The sequence below is a fragment of the Manduca sexta genome, chromosome 21 (assembly GCF_014839805.1).
Source record: "Manduca sexta isolate Smith_Timp_Sample1 chromosome 21, JHU_Msex_v1.0, whole genome shotgun sequence".
NCBI lineage: Eukaryota > Metazoa > Arthropoda > Insecta > Lepidoptera > Sphingidae > Manduca > Manduca sexta.
This window is the reverse complement of record NC_051135.1, coordinates 5,304,477-5,325,434: the sequence shown is the minus strand read 5'-3', so window position 1 is coordinate 5,325,434 and position 20,958 is coordinate 5,304,477. Positions and strand designations below refer to the sequence as shown.

The following is a 20,958-nucleotide window of genomic DNA, read 5'->3' as shown; positions in this document are numbered from 1 at the left end:
GCCAAATTTTAAGATTCTAGGTCGACTGGAAGTACCCTTTAGGTTTTGATTCCCTTGCGAGTAGTTGCGAGTTTTAAAATATTCGGTTTAAATTGCTGTTTCTTTTGATTCCGTTGACATAGAAGTTTAATTTTGATACAGCTTAAAGATATTGTAGACCTGAGTATTTGATATGAATTTAAATTTAATACCTCTACGCGTGCATGAGGAAAGGGGTAGTAACTATAAAATTATTAAAAATATTTTTATTATATGATATAAATAAAAATTTACGGTTTTCGCAATTTTTCCTTTATCTGTACTATAAAAGGTTGCTTTGTACCAAATTTCAAAACTCTCGAGTTCACGGGAAGTACTTACCCTACAGGTTTTGATTCCCTTGTGAGGTTCGAAAATTTGCGGCATAAACGGCCGTATCTTTTGATTGCGTTGGCTTAGAAGTTTGATTTTTTCACAACTCCAAGGGACAGTAGACCTGAGTATTTGATATAAATTCCACTTAATACCTCTACGCGTTCCTGAGAAAAAAGGTCTTGACAGACGGACGGACGGACGGACAACAAAGTGATCCTATAAGGGTTCCGTTTTTCCTTTTGAGGTACGGAACCCTAAAAATAATTGAAATAAAAAAAGAAATCGAATTGTTAATATAATACACAAATTACTTTCTCAATGTATTTGTAATCGTCAATTGAACTTGTGGCGGTACAGTTAGTGCATATACCGCCATCTTGTCAACATCGCCGGAACTTCAAGAGGATCGATGCAGTGACACAACCGGAGTGATGATAATCACACAGCAATCACGATAGATGGCGACAACGATCCTGAATCACGCTTGCACAATTTGCGCGACGTGCAGCATATATACCACCCCCGAATAGGAACAGTTGGAGGGGCCGCGGCCGGTCAGGCGCAACATCTGCCTGACTGGAAATCTTCCCCTTCCATAGAGGAACGCAACCATCTGTTCCTCTACAGCGGTGTTTACCTTTACGCCGCTACAGTGGATCACGTCGGGGTCACCAATTTGGGATCGCTGGATGTAGGTTTTTCTGCGAGCACCGTATTGAGGCTGACAATAATAAAAATTTGGTCTTCTTGTAACGGCCTTTTATTTTAACGTTTGATTGTACAGAGCCGCGTACTCCACTGCGTGTGTTCGGTGTGTGTAACTTTCCTTGTCGTAGACAATACTCCGTTTTAGTTTTTGTCCATAGACATACCGAATGGCGTTCGGATACGCCACAAACTGTTGGGAATTCTTTTTCCAGTAATTTGTAATGGTAATCATATTCCATTGCGAAATCGCGTTGCGAAATTTAATTACTTTTTGTCGAACACTGTAAGGAACAGTGCAAACCAACGCCATGCAAAAACGGCGCTGTGCGTGAGTGTAAGTACTAAGTACTACTTGCTTTCCAAACTTCAAAATATTATATTGAGTACGTGTTTAGGAATGAGAGCTCTACATTAATTCCCTATATGCCTTTATATTTTTGAAAGGAAAATAGGGATAATGTGTTAAATAAAAGTACACGCTGTTGTCTGATCTATGTAATCACAGCTATATTTAAATAATAACTTATATATACTATTATATTAAGCTGAACAGTTTGTTTATTTGAATGCGCTAAAGTCAGGAATTATAGGTTCGAATTGAAAAATTTCTTTAGTGATGGAAAACTGGACATTTATCGGGAAAGGCTATAAGATTTATAATAAAAATGTTGCAAAAACGGGGAAAATTTATTCCTCTAATAGAAATATGTATGACAGTATTGTTACTTCTTTAAAAGTTCTAAGAAACATATTATAACACAAAGTCCCCGGCTGCATCTATATGCCTGTCTGACGTATTAAACTCAAAAGCTACCCAACGGATTTGGATGAAATTTGGTATGGAGATAGTTTAATATCCTGGGAAGAGCATTGATAACTTTCTACCCTGGGAATATATATATGAATACATACAGGGTCATTTTGACATTGCGTTACTATATTTATATAAATATACATATATAGGAATTTAGCCCGGAAACTTTATTATGCGTGCGGAGCCGCGAGCAAAAGCTAGTTTTAAAAAATATGTGTTTATTTACCACTACCGCTTCCCTTAGGTATGTGTGCAGTTATATTATTTGGATTAAATGGGTCTCACGACTCAAATTCGACACCTGGAAGTATAGCAAATGCCCAGGATGATGCCCTGACAAGCCAACAGCTTAATATTATAAAAGGTATAGCGTCCCCGAGTACTTGGTGCAACCTGACATCAGTTCGACTCTAATCGCCCGATTATGTAACAGTAATCAATCAGAAGTTGAAAATTCTTTGTCTATAATAGAACAGTACAATTATATTATGCACTTATTCCCCACATACCTATATATGATTATGTCGACTATAGATGTTGGCCGACATTAGGCCTACGCGAGGGAAGGAAAATTGGTACAAGGCAAATAATAAATATTACCGTCTAGAGTTTAAACGTTTCTAATTACCCCATCATATGTGATTTTTTTTAACTTAAAGTGGATATAGTACGCTATCTATAGTGGTTATAGTAAGATACACAGGTGCCATTGGATCGTGGTCGCTTCCATGGTCGGCAGCCAAAGATCCTGGCGTGCGGTGGCCTACTTTTGTGAGATAGTCATCTCGCAGCAGGAGAGTGCCGAGAGGGGGAGAGAGATGATCCCTCCCGCCGCCAGAGGAGACGCAGGAGGCGCCGGACGGACGACTGACCGGCGTCTTTCGCCCTGTGGAATGGGGGCGTTTGGAGAATTTCACCAAGGTATCCCCTGCCTGTCGTAAAAGGCGACTAATAGGGGCCATCGGGGTGTCGTCGGCGGGCGGCTAGGGGCCGTCCGCCCTTAGTGTACGTTGTTCACATCTCGCACATTGTGATGACCCCCGGGATGGACGGCAGCATGGAACGTAGGCTTCATGCTGCCGTTAATGCCGAGAGCGTCCTTCGGTTACGCGGGGGCTTCTGAGCCCTCCCCAATAGGAGACGGGCCGCAACAGGCGGCACCGCGCAGGGACGACTGCGGACGAAAAATAGTCACAAAATTGTGTTATTAAACTAAAGTTAGAAATTAAATAGTTTTTTTTTTATCATTCACGATTTAAATTATTGTTACCAATAGTATTGATTAGTAGTCTCTTTAACTCAACAAAAGATTCGTAAGCATAAATATGGATACTTCGTCCGAAGCCGCTCAAATTGTGGCATTGGTGCGGGAAGTTTTGGATGAACGAACAACTGCTAAAAATTAAAATTTAAACCAGTCTACGGTTTCTAGAGTATACTGATGGTTTGCAGAAGTACCGGCGGCAGAACTCGAGCATCGACACATCGTGAAAACCGATTTATTGTTTCAACTTCCCTACGAAATGTTTTCCTCACGTCAGTAAAAAAAGAGCTCAATGAAGTACGTGGAGCAAAAGCGAGTGCACGAATAATAGGAAGAAGACTTAAGAAACCCGAAATCACATCTTATAGACCAACAAATGGTCCAAAGCTGTCTGCGGCTCACAGACAAGCTCGTATGAGCTTTGGGCGTGAACATCTTAATCGGACTGAAGAGCAATGGGCCTTCATATTCTTCAGCGATGAGTGTAAAACATGTTTAACTGGTGCAGACGGTCCCAGAAGAGTCTATCGTCGTTGTGGGGAGAGATATGCTTAAAGTTGCATTGAGGAGCGTGTTCCTTTGGGACGCGGTTCGTGTATGGTCTGGGGTGGCATTTCGATGATCGGGTGGGCAACTTGTGTTCATCGACATGGTTCGTCAAGACGGTGGGAGAGGTTTTTTGACGGCACAGCGCTATATAACAGAGTTAATAGGCAAAAATTTTACTCTACTTTCTCTTTACTGGTGGTAGGTCTCTCGTATGTGAGAGTCCACCTGGGTAGGCACTTCCGCAATGTCTATTTCTGCCGCCAAGCAGCGGTGCCTAGTTACTGTTGTGTTTCGGTTTGAAGGACTTTGGGCCAGTATAACTACTGGACATAATGAGACTTAACATCTCATGTCTCATGATAGCGAGCGCGGTGTAATACTAAACAATACTTTGTAATTCATTTACCATCAGGCGAACGGCAAGCTCATCTCGATAAAAAAAAATCTCTAATGCAAGATAATGCCCGACCCCACGCCACTGCACAAGTTAGTTTTATAATATTGTGCAATGTTATATAATCATAAAGTTGGCTCATTCAAAAGATTACCACTATTAAACCCTACCAGCACGATATTATTCATTCTTGAAAAAAATCGTGCTAGTACTATTTTCGCTTGTGGTGAGGCAAGCTTCTTTAATTATTATTGATTATGTTTAAATTGCTGTCTAATTTGGTAGTAGCATTCGATACCTCGCGAGTCGTGACCAGCGCCAAAGATTAGGTGGAGCACAGAGTCGCGCCCGGCATTGGCTTGTCGTAGTCCTGGGAGGGAGGCGCCGGGGCGAGGGCCGTCTCCCGACCCGCGTGCGTGAGTACAAGTGGGATGTCCGGCGCAGATGCGGGAAAAGATGGGACACTCTTAAGATGGCGTGCTCGCGGTAGTGGCAAAGCCTGCTTCAACTTCTCCCAAAACCAGGGGTCACCCCACCGCACGTACACCTTGTGGCGCACGTAGGCGCTTAGCTCGGCGTCGACCTCGAGCATCAGCCGGTCGGGGTCGTCCAGTAGCACAACGACGAGCCGCGGTGTGCCGTCCCGCAGCGAGGCCGCGGTCGCTTCCCGGAACTCAGCGCGCGCCCAGTCCGATTGCAGGTAGTGCGTCGACACGATCGCCACGGTCCGCCGCGACGCGCGCACCGACGCCGCTATCTGCGCCGGGATCCACTCGCCCGGCGCCCAGTCGCGGTAGTGCAGACACAGCCGGTATGGCTGCGGGCCGCTCTCGAGCCGCGCCGCTAGTTGCTCTACCACGAGCTCCTCGTCCTCGTGTGCAAATGACACGAATGCGTCGTACGGACGATCTTCATCAGCCGGCTCAAAGGGCCGTGGTATCCAGCCGAGCCGCATTAGGAAAAACTTGATCCATAAACGCGTTGCAGGTCGTGTGATAAAGCCGTACGCAAATATCGCGACGGCCAGCAATACCACCAGCGGGAGCACCCACGGGAGTACCGACATTAAACCTTGTCCGGGACATGCCGTTGGCGTCACCGCAACCAGCCGTTGGCCAGTGCCGTTGCATCTAACGTCTTTTTTGTCGACCAATGACTTGGCTTCGAGCAACGCCCTCAGCATCGTGTACGCCTCGCAGCCGCATTCGAGAGGGTTTCCGGCGAGCTGCAGCTGCAGGACGGACGTCAGATTCGTCGCTGTCGCACCATCCACTCTCCTGATGAAATTGTTCCGTAGGTCGAGTTCCTGGAGTGAAATACAAAATATGAAATGAGTTTGACGCCCACAGATTACACAAAGAGAACAGGAAAGAATGATGCACTCACCACGATGTTCTCCAAGATGTCAGCCGCGTCGATGTGCGATATGCTGTTGTTGGCGAGGTGCAGACGCCACTTGTGAGTGGCATCCGGCTGGCGCGGCAGACGCGGGAACTCTGTGAGTCCGACGCACCGCACGATGACGACCGAGCCGTGCTCGTGGTCGTCGCGCTTGCGACACGTACAGCTGGCTGGCAGCGCGGCACATTCTTCGCTTGCGGAGCAGGTGAGATTGTCGTGGTTCATATTGGCGATGGATTTATGATAATTATAATTCTTGCATTGCGGTGTAATTACATCCAAAACGTTATTCTGGAACACCCGCGCTGCCCAGTACGTGTTGCAGTCGCATACCAACGAGCCGTCTAAAGTAACGAAAGCCTGAAACAAGACATAATACTTATTTCCTACTTATGTACATTATTTCTTTTTTTTATAGGATGTTTTTAAGGCGAATCTTTAAAAAACCAGACAATAATAATATTTTTCACTGAAGACCACGTAAAAATAATCTCCATAGTAGACATCCGTTTTATATAGCGTGTAAAAGACAGTCTACCGAGTTTTTAAAGTAAGTTAGTATTTTATGCCTATATAAAATAAAGATATCCGAATGTACCGGATATAATATATGTGCATAAAAATTTCGTAATTCTTGAGACAGCAATGTATATGATCCATTGCGTAATTATCGAAATCTACCTACAGTGCAGTGGCGAAGGGTGAAATTTTTCGTAAGGAAGCCTGGCACCAGTGGCGAAGCGTCCATAGAAGCCGATTCCTACCGGATTACCTTTTGTAAATAAATTTAAAATAATAAAAGAAAATCATAACAATATAATTAGATTAATAATAGTATACTCAAACAAAGTCATCTTATAATTATTCTATTTAAATCAATACTTCGACGATAACGGTACATAGTTCATATTATGAATTCTTTAAATCGTAACTCGCGCGCAGTGCTCACCTCTTATAATGTCCGAAGTGAACCTACCGCGCATAGCTTCCCTTGCGATATTGTTGTCTCTTTCATACGTAGCGCGGTGTCTTTGTATAATCTTTTGGAAGTGACGTAAAATTACATGTGTGCGTGTGTGTATGTATACTTCAGGGTAACCCGAGAATTTGCGGCTTCATGTTGAGCCATTGGCGCGAATTTTTTTTTTGTAATTTACATTGTATAATTAGTGTTTGTATGTATAGTGTGCGTTATTAATTTCTTGTTATAATATGTTAAAATATGTGTAATCTTGTTAGATTACACATATGGTGAACATAGGTACCTAAAAGAGTCCAACAAGAAATTATTAATAGTTAATAATTAACGTAAGCATTATGTTTAATGCTTACGTTAATTATTAACTATTAACAGCGTATTACATGATAACTGCAGAAAAAAATATTTTTCTCGGGTTACCTTTTGAAAATTTTCACCCTTCGCCACTGCCTGGCACAACATATTATACTAAGGTAGTAGTAATATGCATGAATGCTGTCTCTGTATCGTTCTAATAATAATTAGTTTTCATACAAGCTACTAAAGGGAAGTCGGTTGGAATCGGGCTGTATAAACCCTTCTCTACTGCTATAGTGATAGCCACCCGCCGAGGGCCAAAAGTAGGTAAGTACTTGCGAGTCGCACGCGTCGCTCAATGAAATTACATAGACCTACATATACGCGTCGCTTATTGAAATTACACAACCTGTATAATGTTTGGATCGGTCATTTTCATTAAATTTATTTGCATCGTGAAGTACCTACTAACGAATCCTTTGATGGATTCATGTTTGGGCGTTTACAAAATAAGATTCCCTGTTTCGCCACAAATTAAAAGTTTTTATTGCTTAGTGCGTTTAATTGCCAATTCATCATCTTCTCGAAGTGGCTGACGGCAGTAGAGACCCCATTGACGTGCTCCACTCGGCGGGTTCTAGATAGATGAGAATGTTTGAAAGTTTTGTGGTTTGTTACGAGTAAACGCACCAACCGCTAAACGGGTTGTTTTGAAATTTAGTGCACGAATATTCTATGGTCTGGATTAGCATATAGGCTACTTTTTATCCCGGTAATTTGGTTCCGTGAGAAACATTAAAATTTTTGGATTCTTATAGTTATTTAGGGATTTCTGTAGCAGGAAAGCGCCCAACTAGTTTCAGATCAAAATACTATGGCTATTATTACTTTGTTTTTTTTTCTAACATCATATTTATGACGATAAAATATCTGCCAGCCTCACCAGGGTCAGATTAGTCGTTCGACATGTTTAATGTGGGATAAGTGAAGTAAATCGTCAATATTAACATTTTAGCATTTTACAAAATCCAAATTTATTAAAAAAAGAAAATTAACACAAATTCGTAATATTGTACAAAATTTCGAATTCAATATCTCTGCCTTATTTTAAAACTGTCGCTACTGTGTAAGTACGATCATTACTGTGTGTTAATAAAAAACTCCAATATAAGGCACAAAAGGAATCAAAAATTATTCAAAGATGGCAGTTATGTATCGCCTTATATTGAGAGACCTTTTTTTTAAACTTTGAAGCTCTGTGGACGCTCCCGCAAAATTACTCTTCACATCTTCTTAGCCTTCGACTAAGACTCTCTTAGAACAATGTAATATAAAATGTATTTGTTAGTGTGTCTCAATATTTTGTCTCTCCCACCATCTATCTTCAGACACCAGGACGACCAATCGGTGGAGAGGACTATTGTCTAGGAATTATCATTCCAATTAGGTATGATGTGAGTAAGCAAAATTTTACCGCAATATTTGATACTTTACGATAACTATGGCTACTCTGGCAAGCATGACTGTTTCTTGTCTAGGTGCAATAAGTTTTGTTCTTTTTGTAGAATATTTAAAAAACGAATATGTTATTTACTTGTTGTCGGCGCGTGCGTCGATGCAACTTACTTACGTTAATGCGATAGCTGGCAAGTGATTTGTCGTAGTCCCTGCGCTGGCACAGCAGCTTGTACTTGCCCAGCATCACGGTGGCCGTCGTCACGCGCGAGTAATGCAGATCGTCGCACTATGGACAGTGACCACCGAGTTACACACCCATTGAAAGGACAGGAAACATCAAACAACGATTAAGGATGAGTGTACCCACAGTAAGGGTGGTGACCGCGGAGTTATTCAGATCGAGCTTTTTGAGGTTCAGTAACTTCACACGCCAGTCGTAACACACACGTGACACATTGGTGTAGCTCAGGTATAGAGAGTGCAGGTTTGTCAAGTTTCTTAGCATCGAAGTATCTGCTGTAAAGGTAGTAATATTATAATCGTTATAAATTTTCAGGATTATAAACGTTATATGCATTACTTATATGTACTTATACAATGTTGAAGAGGAAGCGACAAAACCATAATATTTATAATACCCTTTTTGTAATTATTCTAATTGTTATTACTTATTTATTTATTTAAATTAAATTACATTAGGTGTCTACAGGTGGACTCAATGCCTTTTTTTTTTTTGGTTTCGCGGAGAAAGTACCTTATTACTACCGCCTAGCCTTCGTGGGGGATGACTGAGCGGTTATGCTGGGGTAACCGTGCCTTACGGCCCGACGTTGAACCGCCCGGATTTGATGGTGACCTCAGAAGCCCCCGTTCACCAAAGGACGCCCTCGGCGTCTACGGCAGTATGAGGCCAACAACACACTGCCGTCCATCCCGGGGGTCAACCGAAAAATTTGCAAAATGCACAAAAATGCACTAGGGCGGACAGCCCCCTGCTGCCCGCGAACGACCCCCTTCGTGGCCCCTATTAGTCGCCTCTTACGACAGGCAGGGGATACCGTGGTGGAATTCTCCAAACGCCCCCATTCCACAGGGCGGGAGACGCCGGTCAGTCGTCAACCCGGCGCCTCCTACGTCTACTCTGACGGCGGGAGGGATCCTCCCTTTCTCGATCCCTCTCGGCACTCTCCTTCTGCGAAAGGACCACCTCGCAGAAGTGGGCCACCGCACGCCAGGCCTCCCGACTGCCGACCATGGAGGCGACCACGACTGGCAGCGAGAGATCTCCTCCTACGACTGAAACGAGAGCGCTGCGCTCCTCGTCCAGGCAGGGCAAAACTCCAACGTGTGTTGGGCCGTATCCCGCGGGCAGTTGCCACAATGGTGACACATGGCGCTTACTTCTGTGCCTACTATTTGACACAGGTACTCACCGAAGCAACCATGTCCGGTGAGCACCTGCGTAAGGCGAAACGTCGCCGCGCCGTGGCGCCTGTCCAGCCATTGCGTAAAGACAGGACGCACTGCCGCGACGGCTCGAAGCCCCGCTGACGGGGCCTCCAGCCTGAGACGCCACTCCTCCATGGCGGCTCGCCGTAAGGAGGCCCTTTTGGCTCCACCTCCTTCGGGGCCGGACGCTGCCCGTTCCCGAACGCCTCCTCCCTCCAGTGAAAAGCGTCGGAGAGAGATTTGGCATCCAGATCCCAGGGCAGGAATCCGGCCAAAACACAAGCCGCCTCGTACGAGACCGTGCGGTACGCCCGTATGGCCCTCTGTACAATGACTCGCTGCGAGCCCCGCAGGTGGGCGACAGAACGCCGCCCCAGGGCGTCAGTCCAGACCGGGCTGCCGTACAATGCCATGGACCGCACGACCCCGTGGTACAACCTTCGGCAAGGGATACTAGGACCTTCCAGGTTGGGCAGCAGGCTAGAAAGAGCGCCCGCTGCCCTTGACAATTTTGTCCTTAACTTCTCAAAATGGGCGCGGAATTCCCACCGGCTATTCAAAATCAAACCCAAATATTTCATATTTTTGCCGATAAGAATCCGCACCCCCCCAACCACGATGTGGGCACCGGCCGGCGGCCCTCTCCGAGACCCGTAAAAACAAATGGCTTCGGTCTTCTCGAGGGCCACCGTCAAACCTAACCGCCGGATTCGGCTCACTACATTGCCGGTGCCCACCGCCACCAGGATCGCGGCATCCTGGAAGGTCTTGGACGTCGCCGTGACAAGCGTGTCATCCGCATAACACGTCACGCCGACGCCTCGGAGATTGGCACCACGGAGCACCCAGTCGTAGCCGATGTTCCACAAGAGGGGGCCTAGAACCGACCCCTGCGGGACACCGCACGTCATTGCTCTCCGGTGCCACTCGTCGGCGCCCGGATACACCACGTACCTGTCAGAAAGGTACGCGTGCACCAGACGCCTGAGATAGGGCGGCACCACGTGGTACCGCAGTGCCTCGTTGATGCATGGCCAGGGGAGCGAATTGAACGCATTTGAGATGTCTAATGAAATAGCAATAACGACTTTACCTCTGGCCACTGCTTCCTCCGCCTGCGACTTGACCCGCAGAATCACGTGGACGGTAGAGCGTCCACACCGAAACCCGTACTGACAGTCGGCCAAGTTTGGACCGACCCTCTCGAGGTGATCGACGAGGCGAGCATGGATTACGCGCTCGAAGAGTTTAGCGACCTCGTCGAGCAAGACGATGGGTTGGTAGGCCGACGGCGACTCTGTGGGTCGCCCCTCCTTCCTCAGCAGGACGAGCCTCCCGGTTTTCCAACGCGCCGGGAAGACGCCCTGCACCATACAGGCGGAGAACAGGCTGCGGAGCCGCGGCCCCAGGTGCTCGAGGGCTAGCACCCAGGCTTTCCCTGGGATGCCGTCGAGCCTCGGGGCGGTGTTCTTGCCCCGCAGCCGCAACACTGCCGCCCGCATTTCCGCGGGCGAAACCTCCGGAATATCCCTTGCCGATAACTCTAATGACGAAGACGCCACTTCCGGTGGTGCCATCGATGGAGGAGTGATATCCGCGGTGGCCGGAAACAAGGCCGCGACGACGTTGGCCAGTAGTTCTGGCCGGAGAGTGCGACAGCGGGGGCGCCGCTGGACGAATCTTATTCATTACTAATTTGTAGGGGTGCCCCCACGGGTCCGCGTCGAGAGTCTCCAGAAACTCCCTGCGTGCCGCGACCTTGGCCCTACACAGCCACCCGCAGCGCTCTCTGCCTCCTTATAGAGGCCGTAGAGCTGCCGCTCCTGGTCTTTGTGCGTGCTGCTTCTGATACGGCGACGGCGATGCCTAGCGTATCGACGGCGCGCAGCCACGCAAGACGCGCGCAACTGCGCTAACTCCGCCGACCACCAGTACACCTGCCGCCGCGGAGGACGACGGAGGGCCCGGGACATGGCAGCGACGCAAACATCCGACATTGCCACCCCGAACCACTCCGCCTCCTACTCGACCCGCACCGGACCCTCCGGTGCGGGGAGCCACGACACTACCAGAGCGGCCAGCCCTAGGGCCTCCCTATCGAGGGGCCGTAACGCCCACCGCGTGCCGTCCTGATTAGGGGCACTCGGTCCACCACTGTTGGGCCGGATACTCGAGGACGCGGAGACTTTGAACCTGATGTAACGATGGTCCGACAATGTCTCCACGCCCACGAGGACTCCCCAGCCCTGGACACGACGCGCGACGGCGGGGCTCCCAAACGACAAATCTACTATGGACCCGCCGTTGTGCCGCACGCACGAGTCCACCGACCCCCTGTTCAGGACGGCCAGGCCGACGGAAATCGCCCATTCCTCCAGGACCCCACCGCGAGCGTTGGTCGCCGGCGAACCCCAGACCGCGGATTTTGCGTTGAAGTCGCCGGCGACGATCGCCTGGTGAGGCTGGCCTTGCTCAACCAGGGCCCCCAGCCGGACAAGAAAAGACTCGAACTCGGCCAAGGGTCTGTTGGGGGAGAAATACACTCCTACTACCCACAAGTCCCCCAACAGAGCCGCGACGCATCCCTGGCCCTTCTCGACTTTTGCGAAGGGCGGGGAGCCAGCGGCTCCCTGGGTGATGATGGCCACCGACCCGTCGATGTCCCCGACCCAGTTATCACGGGGCGGGACAAAATACGGTTCGGCGACCACGGCTACGTGCACCGACCACTGCGCCAGGCTTTGGGACAACAGGTCCTGGGCGCGGTCGCAGTGGTTTATGTTCGCCTGGTGGAATCTAAACTTCATTATTGATGGGCGATTTCCTCTACTTCCATCTCGACCACCACTGGTTGCGGTGGGCTCGCTGCCTGCGCCTGGGATGGAACCTCAGCCGCGGCAGCCGGTCTTCTGCGCGGGCGACGCCGGGTTTTCTGGGAGGAGGCAGAACACTTCTTCCCGCCAATTTGATGTTCGGCGGGCTTTCCAGCTGCGGCACATAAAGCGCAGTTTGGCTTGTCTCCACATTGCCGGGCCGGCTTGCGGTAGCGGTAGCATAACTCGCTACGATCTGCAGAACCGTCGCAGCTTCCTCGCACGTGCTCCGTCTCGAGGCAGCGGTAACAGCGCATAGGCCGCGCCTCGAGGACGGTCACTCACGCCACGACCCAGCCTATTTTTAGACGACCCGCCTATATCTTTTGGGTCGCTTTGGTGGGCACCTTGGCCCAGACGGCACCCATGCCAGATCTATCTTGGCGGACTTCCCCTACTTTTACCGCCTCCGCAGCACACCCGCCAGTACTGCATAAGGCCGCCTTTACCGTCTCGGAGGTGACCGCAAAGTCCAACCCCGAGATTCGCAGCTACGAACATTTGGTGGGCCGTGAGACAACGATATCCCCCGAGTCCCCAAAACATTCCTTCAGCCGCGCGGCGAGTGAATCGGCCTTCTGCTCGGACTCAGCACCGGGTACCTCGTATAGCATGGCACCCGTGGCTGCATATTTAGGCCTGAGTCTGCCTATTTGCAGACCAGACAGGTCTACTCGCCGCTGGGCGTCCGTAAGAACACCTGCGTATGTTAGTCCCTTCTCAATGGCAGGTGGACTCAATGCCTGAGGCAACTTATAATAAATCTGTAAAGAGGTCAATTCTGTACATGAAATATATTTTTAAAATAACTATCAGGGGGTGATTAGGGATGGGATGGTACTGATGCCAAAAATGCAATTAGTAAAATTTTTGTCTGTCTGTATAACCGTTATAGAAACAAAAACTACTCGACGGATTTTAATGAAACTTAGTACAATTATTTTTCATACTCCAGAGCTGGTTATAGTATACTTTTCATCACGCTACAATTAATAGGAGCAGAGTAGTGAAGGGAAATGTTGGAAAAACGGGAGAAGTTACTCCATTTTTTAAGCTTCCGTCGCGTGTGTAACCTTAATGGTTATAAAAGTTCCTTCGATTTCACCAGGATCCCATCATCAGACCCTGACCGGACAATCGGACCATCTGCATACCACCATACATTAAAAAACATCCCGACAAATTGAGCACCTCCTCCATTTTTGAAGTCCGAAATCCACGCGGGCGAAGCTGCGGGCGGAAGCTAGTAACTAATATGTTATTAGTCATGCTGTGAGCTCGGTAAAGCACGGTCTCGTTGATGTAAACCTACCCGGTTCCGTGGAGTTGGAGCCGCTGAGACAGAGGTCGCCGATGTTGTTGTTGTTGAGGCGCAGGTTCCGCAGCGAGAAGACGACAGACAGCGCCTCCGCCACCGCGCTTATTAACAGGTTGTGTGAGAGATTGAGCTCTTCTAGTAACTTCGTGCGCAGAAATAATCCGCTGTACAGAAAGGGCTCGGGGTCAGTCAGGCGATAGTCAATACATGTGTGGTATAATAAAGTCGTTCACTTTTTTTTACATCTGTATTTTTGTGTTTGTCGTTTTGGTGAGTGTATCATGCAAAAACCATTAATTGGATTTAGAATGTAATTACAAAGGCTTTGAATGCTTTGTTTTGTGTAAAATGTTGTGTTCATTTTATTAAAATCGAATCACGAAAACAAAACTTATTAATTTCATGACTTCAAAAAGTTAGGTTCTTTAGTCGACCTGTATGTACTACATATGTCCGTAATTATTCCAAAAATTAATGATTTGATTTGGATATTGTTTTCGTTGCTTAAATATATATTTTTCAGGGAAGGTTTTAGTTTACAAAACGAGTACCTGAATTTGATGAAGAGCTTGGAAATGGACTATTGAACTCTGGAAATTATTTAAACGCAACTCTTTAATAAAAAAAGCTAATAAGCCGCGATTACTGCAGTCGATATATTTAACTAACAAAAACGAAAAATAGAAATATTTTGACAATAAATAAGATTGAGTTCGACAACCAGCACTAACTAAAAATAAATTAAAATTATATATTATACGTATTTATTAGCTTCTCTGCCCGTGTCTCCATCCGCCTCCGTCCCGGGATAAAAGTCCTGTTTTATATTTCCCGGAATAGAAGGTATCTTATAGCACTCGAGAGTAATGTAGTTTTCTATTAGTAAAAATAATCCAAAATTGGTTTAATAGTTTCTGAGATTAGCGCGTTCAAACAAACAAACAATCAAATTCTTCAGCTTTACTTATATAACAGTATATAGATAATAATTTTTCTCATATTTTAATGAGTGTTTTATTTATATTGCCCGCTTAGTAAACACGCGAACAAATACACGATAACAATATTCAATTCAAACTAAGCAAATGAATTGAACAAAATTTAATTGAAAAAGAAAAGCCCTGACAGGAATTTCTATCAAATGAATTTAAGTAATTTTTTAAAATTTGTCAGACTTGGGCATTCTCCTTTAGTTAAATATCCTAAAGTAATAATATGTCGAGAGGGGAGTTGCGGACAGAAAGCGAATTATAAATTAATTCGGTTTTAACGAGTAATAATACTGTGCATGGGAGCTAAGAGATACCACAATTTTGTACATGTCTGTTCCTAGGCAAGGCTGTTCCTAGGAAATTTATATTGTACCTAGTCATAGGCATTTTGTAATTCAAGGGTACATAATTGAGGTATTAATAATTTAAAATAGCTCGGACTTGTAAAGAGGCACGAAGAATTCATCATCTTACAAGCCACTGTTGCTGTAGTTATTTAATTTTAGATAAACAATGTGCGTTACTCGAAAGTTCAAACATGCTATATGCTTACCTGGGTAGCGATGTGAGTTTGTTATTAGATAGATCGAGTTTTGTAAGGTTCAGTGTGTCGTCGAGGAAGCCCTGTGGTAGAGCAGACAGGTTGCAGTACTTAATCGAAATATCCTTCAGCGCAGTCGCCTTGGCTAGCAGCCGCGCCGGCAGCACGCCGCGGACCGGAACGTTGTAAATGTACAGCTCCCTCAGCCTGATGCAGCTAGACAACCACTCGTCCGGCAGAGACACCGGATATCTTTCATTGTCAGTGCCGGTCAGCATCAGGACCTCGAGTTGCGCACAACGCGTCTTCGGCTTCGGCTTCGTGTCATTCCACTTGCGCAGTTTGAGTGTAGTAAGTGTCGGCGGCAGTGCGTTTTCAGAAATCACAGTATCCGGTGCTATCACAGATAAAGTTTTTAGCGCGGTGTTGTTGCTCACGTCCACGGCGATCGGATACTTTTCGCTTACATACAACGAGGTCAGATTTGGTAACCATTGAAAATACCCACTGACAGCGTCCACATCCCACAGTAAGAGCTTTTGTAATGACTGCGGTAGACGTACCAGGTCGGCGGCAGGTGTGTGCACCCAGTTCAGGTACAGGTTGTGAAGCGCGGGCGCTACGGAGAGTGCAGCCAGGGCGCCCGGGGCGAGGCTCGCATTGTTCGAGCCATATAGACTGAACTTCTCCAGCTGCTGCAAGCCGGCGAGATGCTCGTGCTTTATCACCGATTTTGGCGGTAGTTTATCTAGCGAGAGGGACGAGAAACTCGTCACGTTGAGAGCCGCAATCGCGTTCGCGAAAGAACCGTTTCTTGGTGGAGTGCAATTCTCGAAGTTCACTTTATTGACTCGCACGACGCTCGAGAATCGCGGCAGATTGGGGTCATCCAGTGCCAAATTATCGCATGACAAATCAAATAATAATGCGTCGGTGAATTTAATGCGCACGTTCAAACCTAAAATTATAAAAAAAAGTCTCGATTCAGTGCATCTCCTCCTAAAGTACACATTTTTTAAATTCGCAAATAACATTATTAGATAGTCATTTTAATAACGAAAAGTTTGAAAAAAATAATTCACAACAACCTAAAATTACTTATATAAATAAAAAACTCGTAAGTCTCTGCTAATTTGCCGCTAGTTTCGGACCGAATGCTTAGGGTCATTCGCTTGGTGAGGCGTCACAAGTAGATCAATGAATTTAGGTTCTGGTGTTTGAACCTCTTTGCCAACTTAGAGAAAGATGTGTAGAATATGTGACAGTCTAATTATGAATAACTCGTTGTCATTTTCTTTTGTATTACGCCTTCAGCATTTCTACTTTATATCTAAACACAAGCCTTTTTTCTATGCAATGTAACATGTGGCGCAAAGCATTATAACTAAGCCAGATTTGCTGCCCGTATAAAAAAAGGTTCAACATATTTGCAGAAGACCCTCTGGCGGTACCTACAGTAGACCGCTGCGCCCGGAAACCATTTATTGACGAGAATTTTGGAGACTTGTTACTTTATTAATATAACATATTAAATGATTTAGTCATCCGTAACCCAAATTAGAACTTAAGTCATATTGTGCATCGGAAACTACACCCATCCTGATAAATATTGTAACGGTGAACTTCGCCACATCTAAAACAGTTAGCTACCGTGAGCAAATCGTTATTTCAGAGGGCACAAGGAAACTTTGACGAAAAACACCGGGCCGCTGAGCTGCAACATGACAAGCAATTACTGCGAGACAACAAGCTCCAAATTCCACACCACCGTCACAGAAACCGAGTGAAACCAGCCACAGTTGAACGTATTCCGGTTGTATTACTATATCACTTATAAGGTTAGCTAAAATTTCAAGCCGCCTAGGAAGATTAGTCAAGTTCACCACCTGCCAAGTGCTCTCTAGAAGAACCGGGCGTATATAAGATAGATATGGATGTGGCCTCTCTTATATCGGCCAAATTAAAATAATTATAGGGTGCCGCGTAAAATAACATATAGCTAACGTGAAACACCGACGCTCTACGAAGTTTGCAGTTGCTGAACACTCTGAAGAAGGCTCCAATCGCTATCTGTGACTAGACAAGTTACAAATTCTTCCCATAGAATACCGATTCCTAGCTCAGATGATTCACAAGGCTAAAAAATAAAAAAAATAAAAACAAATTTCAATAGAGTACATGGTTGGACTTGCACAAGCCTGGAATCCTGATCCACATGTAATTTACCGCTTTCGGTGTATCTCAAAAATGGACCAATCAAATGAAAGTTTTTTTGACATGCTTAAAAATGTATTGTAAAATAGATAAGAATTCCATATCCGTGAAGTTTAGTTATCTCTTGAAGGGTCGAATATGATTACTGTGAACTCGGAGCTATTAATCTTTTTATTATAATCTATGCGGTATGTTATTTAACTTGCTTTTCTAAAAATTGAATAAAATAATATCTAAAAGAAACTCCAGTAAGTCAGCGGAACTTTTTGCCCAAAACTCTCTCTTGTACATATGTATATGCGTACTACATAGTACACACACACACAAACACATACTCAAACACAATAAAAATGTTATCATCTAACAATTGTCGCAATATGAAATTTCTATTATGTTGTTTAGTTCCTAATATTTATTTCATTCTTTTATATTTTCTCTCTTGGTAATTCATTTTCCACTAAACCCAGTGGAAAATAACTTACTAATACATATGACATGATATTATATAATAGATAATCTCTTTGTTCTCTATACCCTTCTCTTTGTTCTATATTTGTAGTAGTTTTATCGCTGATCGCGAGCTCCTATACATGTACATCTTTCTCAATCATAGATTAGCTAATGTATGCAATATTTTAGCATCATTAATTAAGGGTGAATCTAATGTAGCGTTAGAAATAACCTGCATTGCTCGTCTTATTGCGTATTATTTTAGGCGATTGATTACGAACACATCCATCAGAATGTGATACCAATGGTGTCTTATACGACTACTGCTGCCATTACGTAGTTTCGACTTGCTCGGGAGATATTTAAATTCTGGAATTAAAGTGCTGTTACAGTTCTGTTTAAAATGCTATTATCAAGCAAGAACTTTTAAAGGGTTTAGCTGGATTGTTGTTGCATACCAAATCGCCTTTTCTTTAGATCTCTTGTCAAAATATTAATTCCAAATATTATAGTATTTCAGTTCAAGATGTCTTACACTTTAATTTATTTCCGTCTATATAGATATTTTATGGAGTCCTCTGAAAGGGCAACAGTTTTCGATTGGTTATGAGGCTGTGGAATTATATTAATTATTGAATAGGCTATCGAAGTGTCTAATATGGTCGAGTCAAGCTAAATAAAAAGTTGAATGAAACTTTTCGAATCCGTTATAGTATTTAATTTCTTTGAATGGCAATAAAGAAAATTAACATAGGTTTTCAGTTGACATAATACAAAGAGTATTTTTATTTATTTATTTTATACTATACTATACTATATAATTTTATACTACGTTGATAAGGTCTCAATTGGAATACACTTGTTGTGTTTGAAATCCTTTATATAACAAGTATGTTAAAAAAATTAAGCTAGTGCAACGTAAATTCCTTCGCTCCATGCATTATAGATGCTACCGCGTTCATCTTACTTCCAAACAATTACTGAGTAGGTACAAAATGCTTTTATTACCATCGAGACGCATTCGACTTGAAGCAATGCTGTTATACAAACTTTGCCATAGTAGCGTTGATTGCAACGAAATAAATAATAAATTATATAATATAGTTCCGAGAACAGTGCATTGACGCGAGGTGAGAGCGCGCACACTCTTTGCGGCGGGAACTTGCAAAACAAATGGCGGTGCACCATCTCCCCTACGTCGCGTCGACATGTTAATAACTACATCAAGCATTTTTCAAACATTGATGTGTTTGCATTGACTGAATGTCAATTTAAACGAAAGATTGCTGAGGTCCTCTGCAAAGAGTGACTCGTTTGAGTTGTGCTGTTGTACCCAACAACAATAATGTCTCTTTTTGACTTTGTTAATGTATAGACTCTTGATGAGTATTAATGTTAATATTATTGTTAAGCGTACGATAATGTAACACCAAATAATATGCTTGCTCATAGCACAGTCCTATAATAATAATAATACTACGTATGTACGGTCGATATACATGTCGGGCATGCCATCGTCCTGGTGAATCAATCAGGCGTGTAATTTCTGGTTGTTCGTATCTTGCTAACGGCGAGTACTTGCATAGACACAACCTTGTAGCCAAGATCATACACCAGCAAATTGTTCTTCGATATGGTCTTGTGTCTTCTGAAGTACCATATACCACAACCAGTTCTCGAAAATGATCATGTAACGCTGTATTGGGATCGATCTATTATCACAGACAGGACAATTGTTGCAAATAAGCCTGATATTGTGATAGTAGACCGATTGTCGCGCCGGGCAATACTTGTTGATGTCACCATTCCGCATGACGATAACCTTGTTAAGGCCGAAAAAGATAAATTGTCCAAATATTTAGACTTGGCACATGAGGTTACCGACATGTGGGATGTGGACTCTACAATTATTGTCCCGATTGTCGTTTCTGCGCCTGGATTGATACCAAAGAGCCTCGACCAACATCTTCGGAAGCTCTCAATTGGCCATTGGGTCGAAGGCCAGATGCAGAAGGCAGTATTTCTGGACACGGCGCGCATTGTGAGGAGATCCCTCACTTTGAATACCTAACCGCGGGTGGCCTGGGTCTCGAGATTTGTCATCAGAGGGTCATTAATTTATTTATATTTTTATATGCATGTATTTTTTTTAATTTAATATGTAAAAAAAAACCTTTAAAATAAAGAGAAATGACCATACTACGTATATAATTCGCGGGAAATGGTGTGGATGGTACATTTGCTCAAACGTTATGTAAAATACTATGTACCTAATTTGTAATGTACAATTGTTTATTTTCTCTAATAAATAATCTATAAAGTGAAGAATCATTTGGAATATAACAGAACCATTGAATTGTGGATCGTAAAAGCCGCACCAGTATTGTCTTTGAGTTTAGAGAAGCACATACTCAAGCCTTTTATATCCAAAGGGGTAAGCAGAGGCGCAACAGGTGCACCCTCTCTCCGCTCTGGGCAATGCCGTGATCCGTCCCATGATGTTATAAAGGATGAGCTTATCGCCATATCTATTACAAATTTCAAATTGACTTTTAAGTAGTATTACGAATCTTTGGTATGCGAATAAAGATAAGTGTTGTTTTTAGACTTTGTCAGGCAATTTTTTTATTTTTTCTCTCCGTAAGAACCATCCTCGTACTTCAAGAAATATTATAAAAAAAGAATTAAATAAATGGGTTCAGCTGCTCTCGACATTTGCGCTTAGCAACACATTCAGCGATTCATTTTTATATTAAAGATAAAAAATATAGCACACTTCATAAAATTATTGTAGTTTAGGGAAAAAGCAAAAGAATAGACAATTATATATTTGTTACTGAATTATTTCTATAAAAGTTTGGATACACGCTGCTCCATCAATCAAAAGTTATTGTAAAGGAGTG

General features: G+C 44.4%; 1 protein-coding gene across 1 annotated transcript; it reads right to left on the bottom strand.

The window, feature by feature from the left end:
• Positions 1 to 661: 661 nt before the first annotated feature.
• LOC115451916 (protein toll) lies at positions 662 to 16,349 on the bottom strand (the record flags this gene model as incomplete). Its single annotated transcript, XM_037441091.1, is given in 6 exon segments — positions 662 to 5,389; positions 5,470 to 5,844; positions 8,391 to 8,504; positions 8,586 to 8,734; positions 13,853 to 14,022; positions 15,404 to 16,349. Coding segments are annotated over 6 exon segments (2,735 nt in total), but the record flags the coding sequence as incomplete, so codon positions are not given.
• Between the last annotated feature and the right edge of the window lie 4,609 nt (positions 16,350 to 20,958).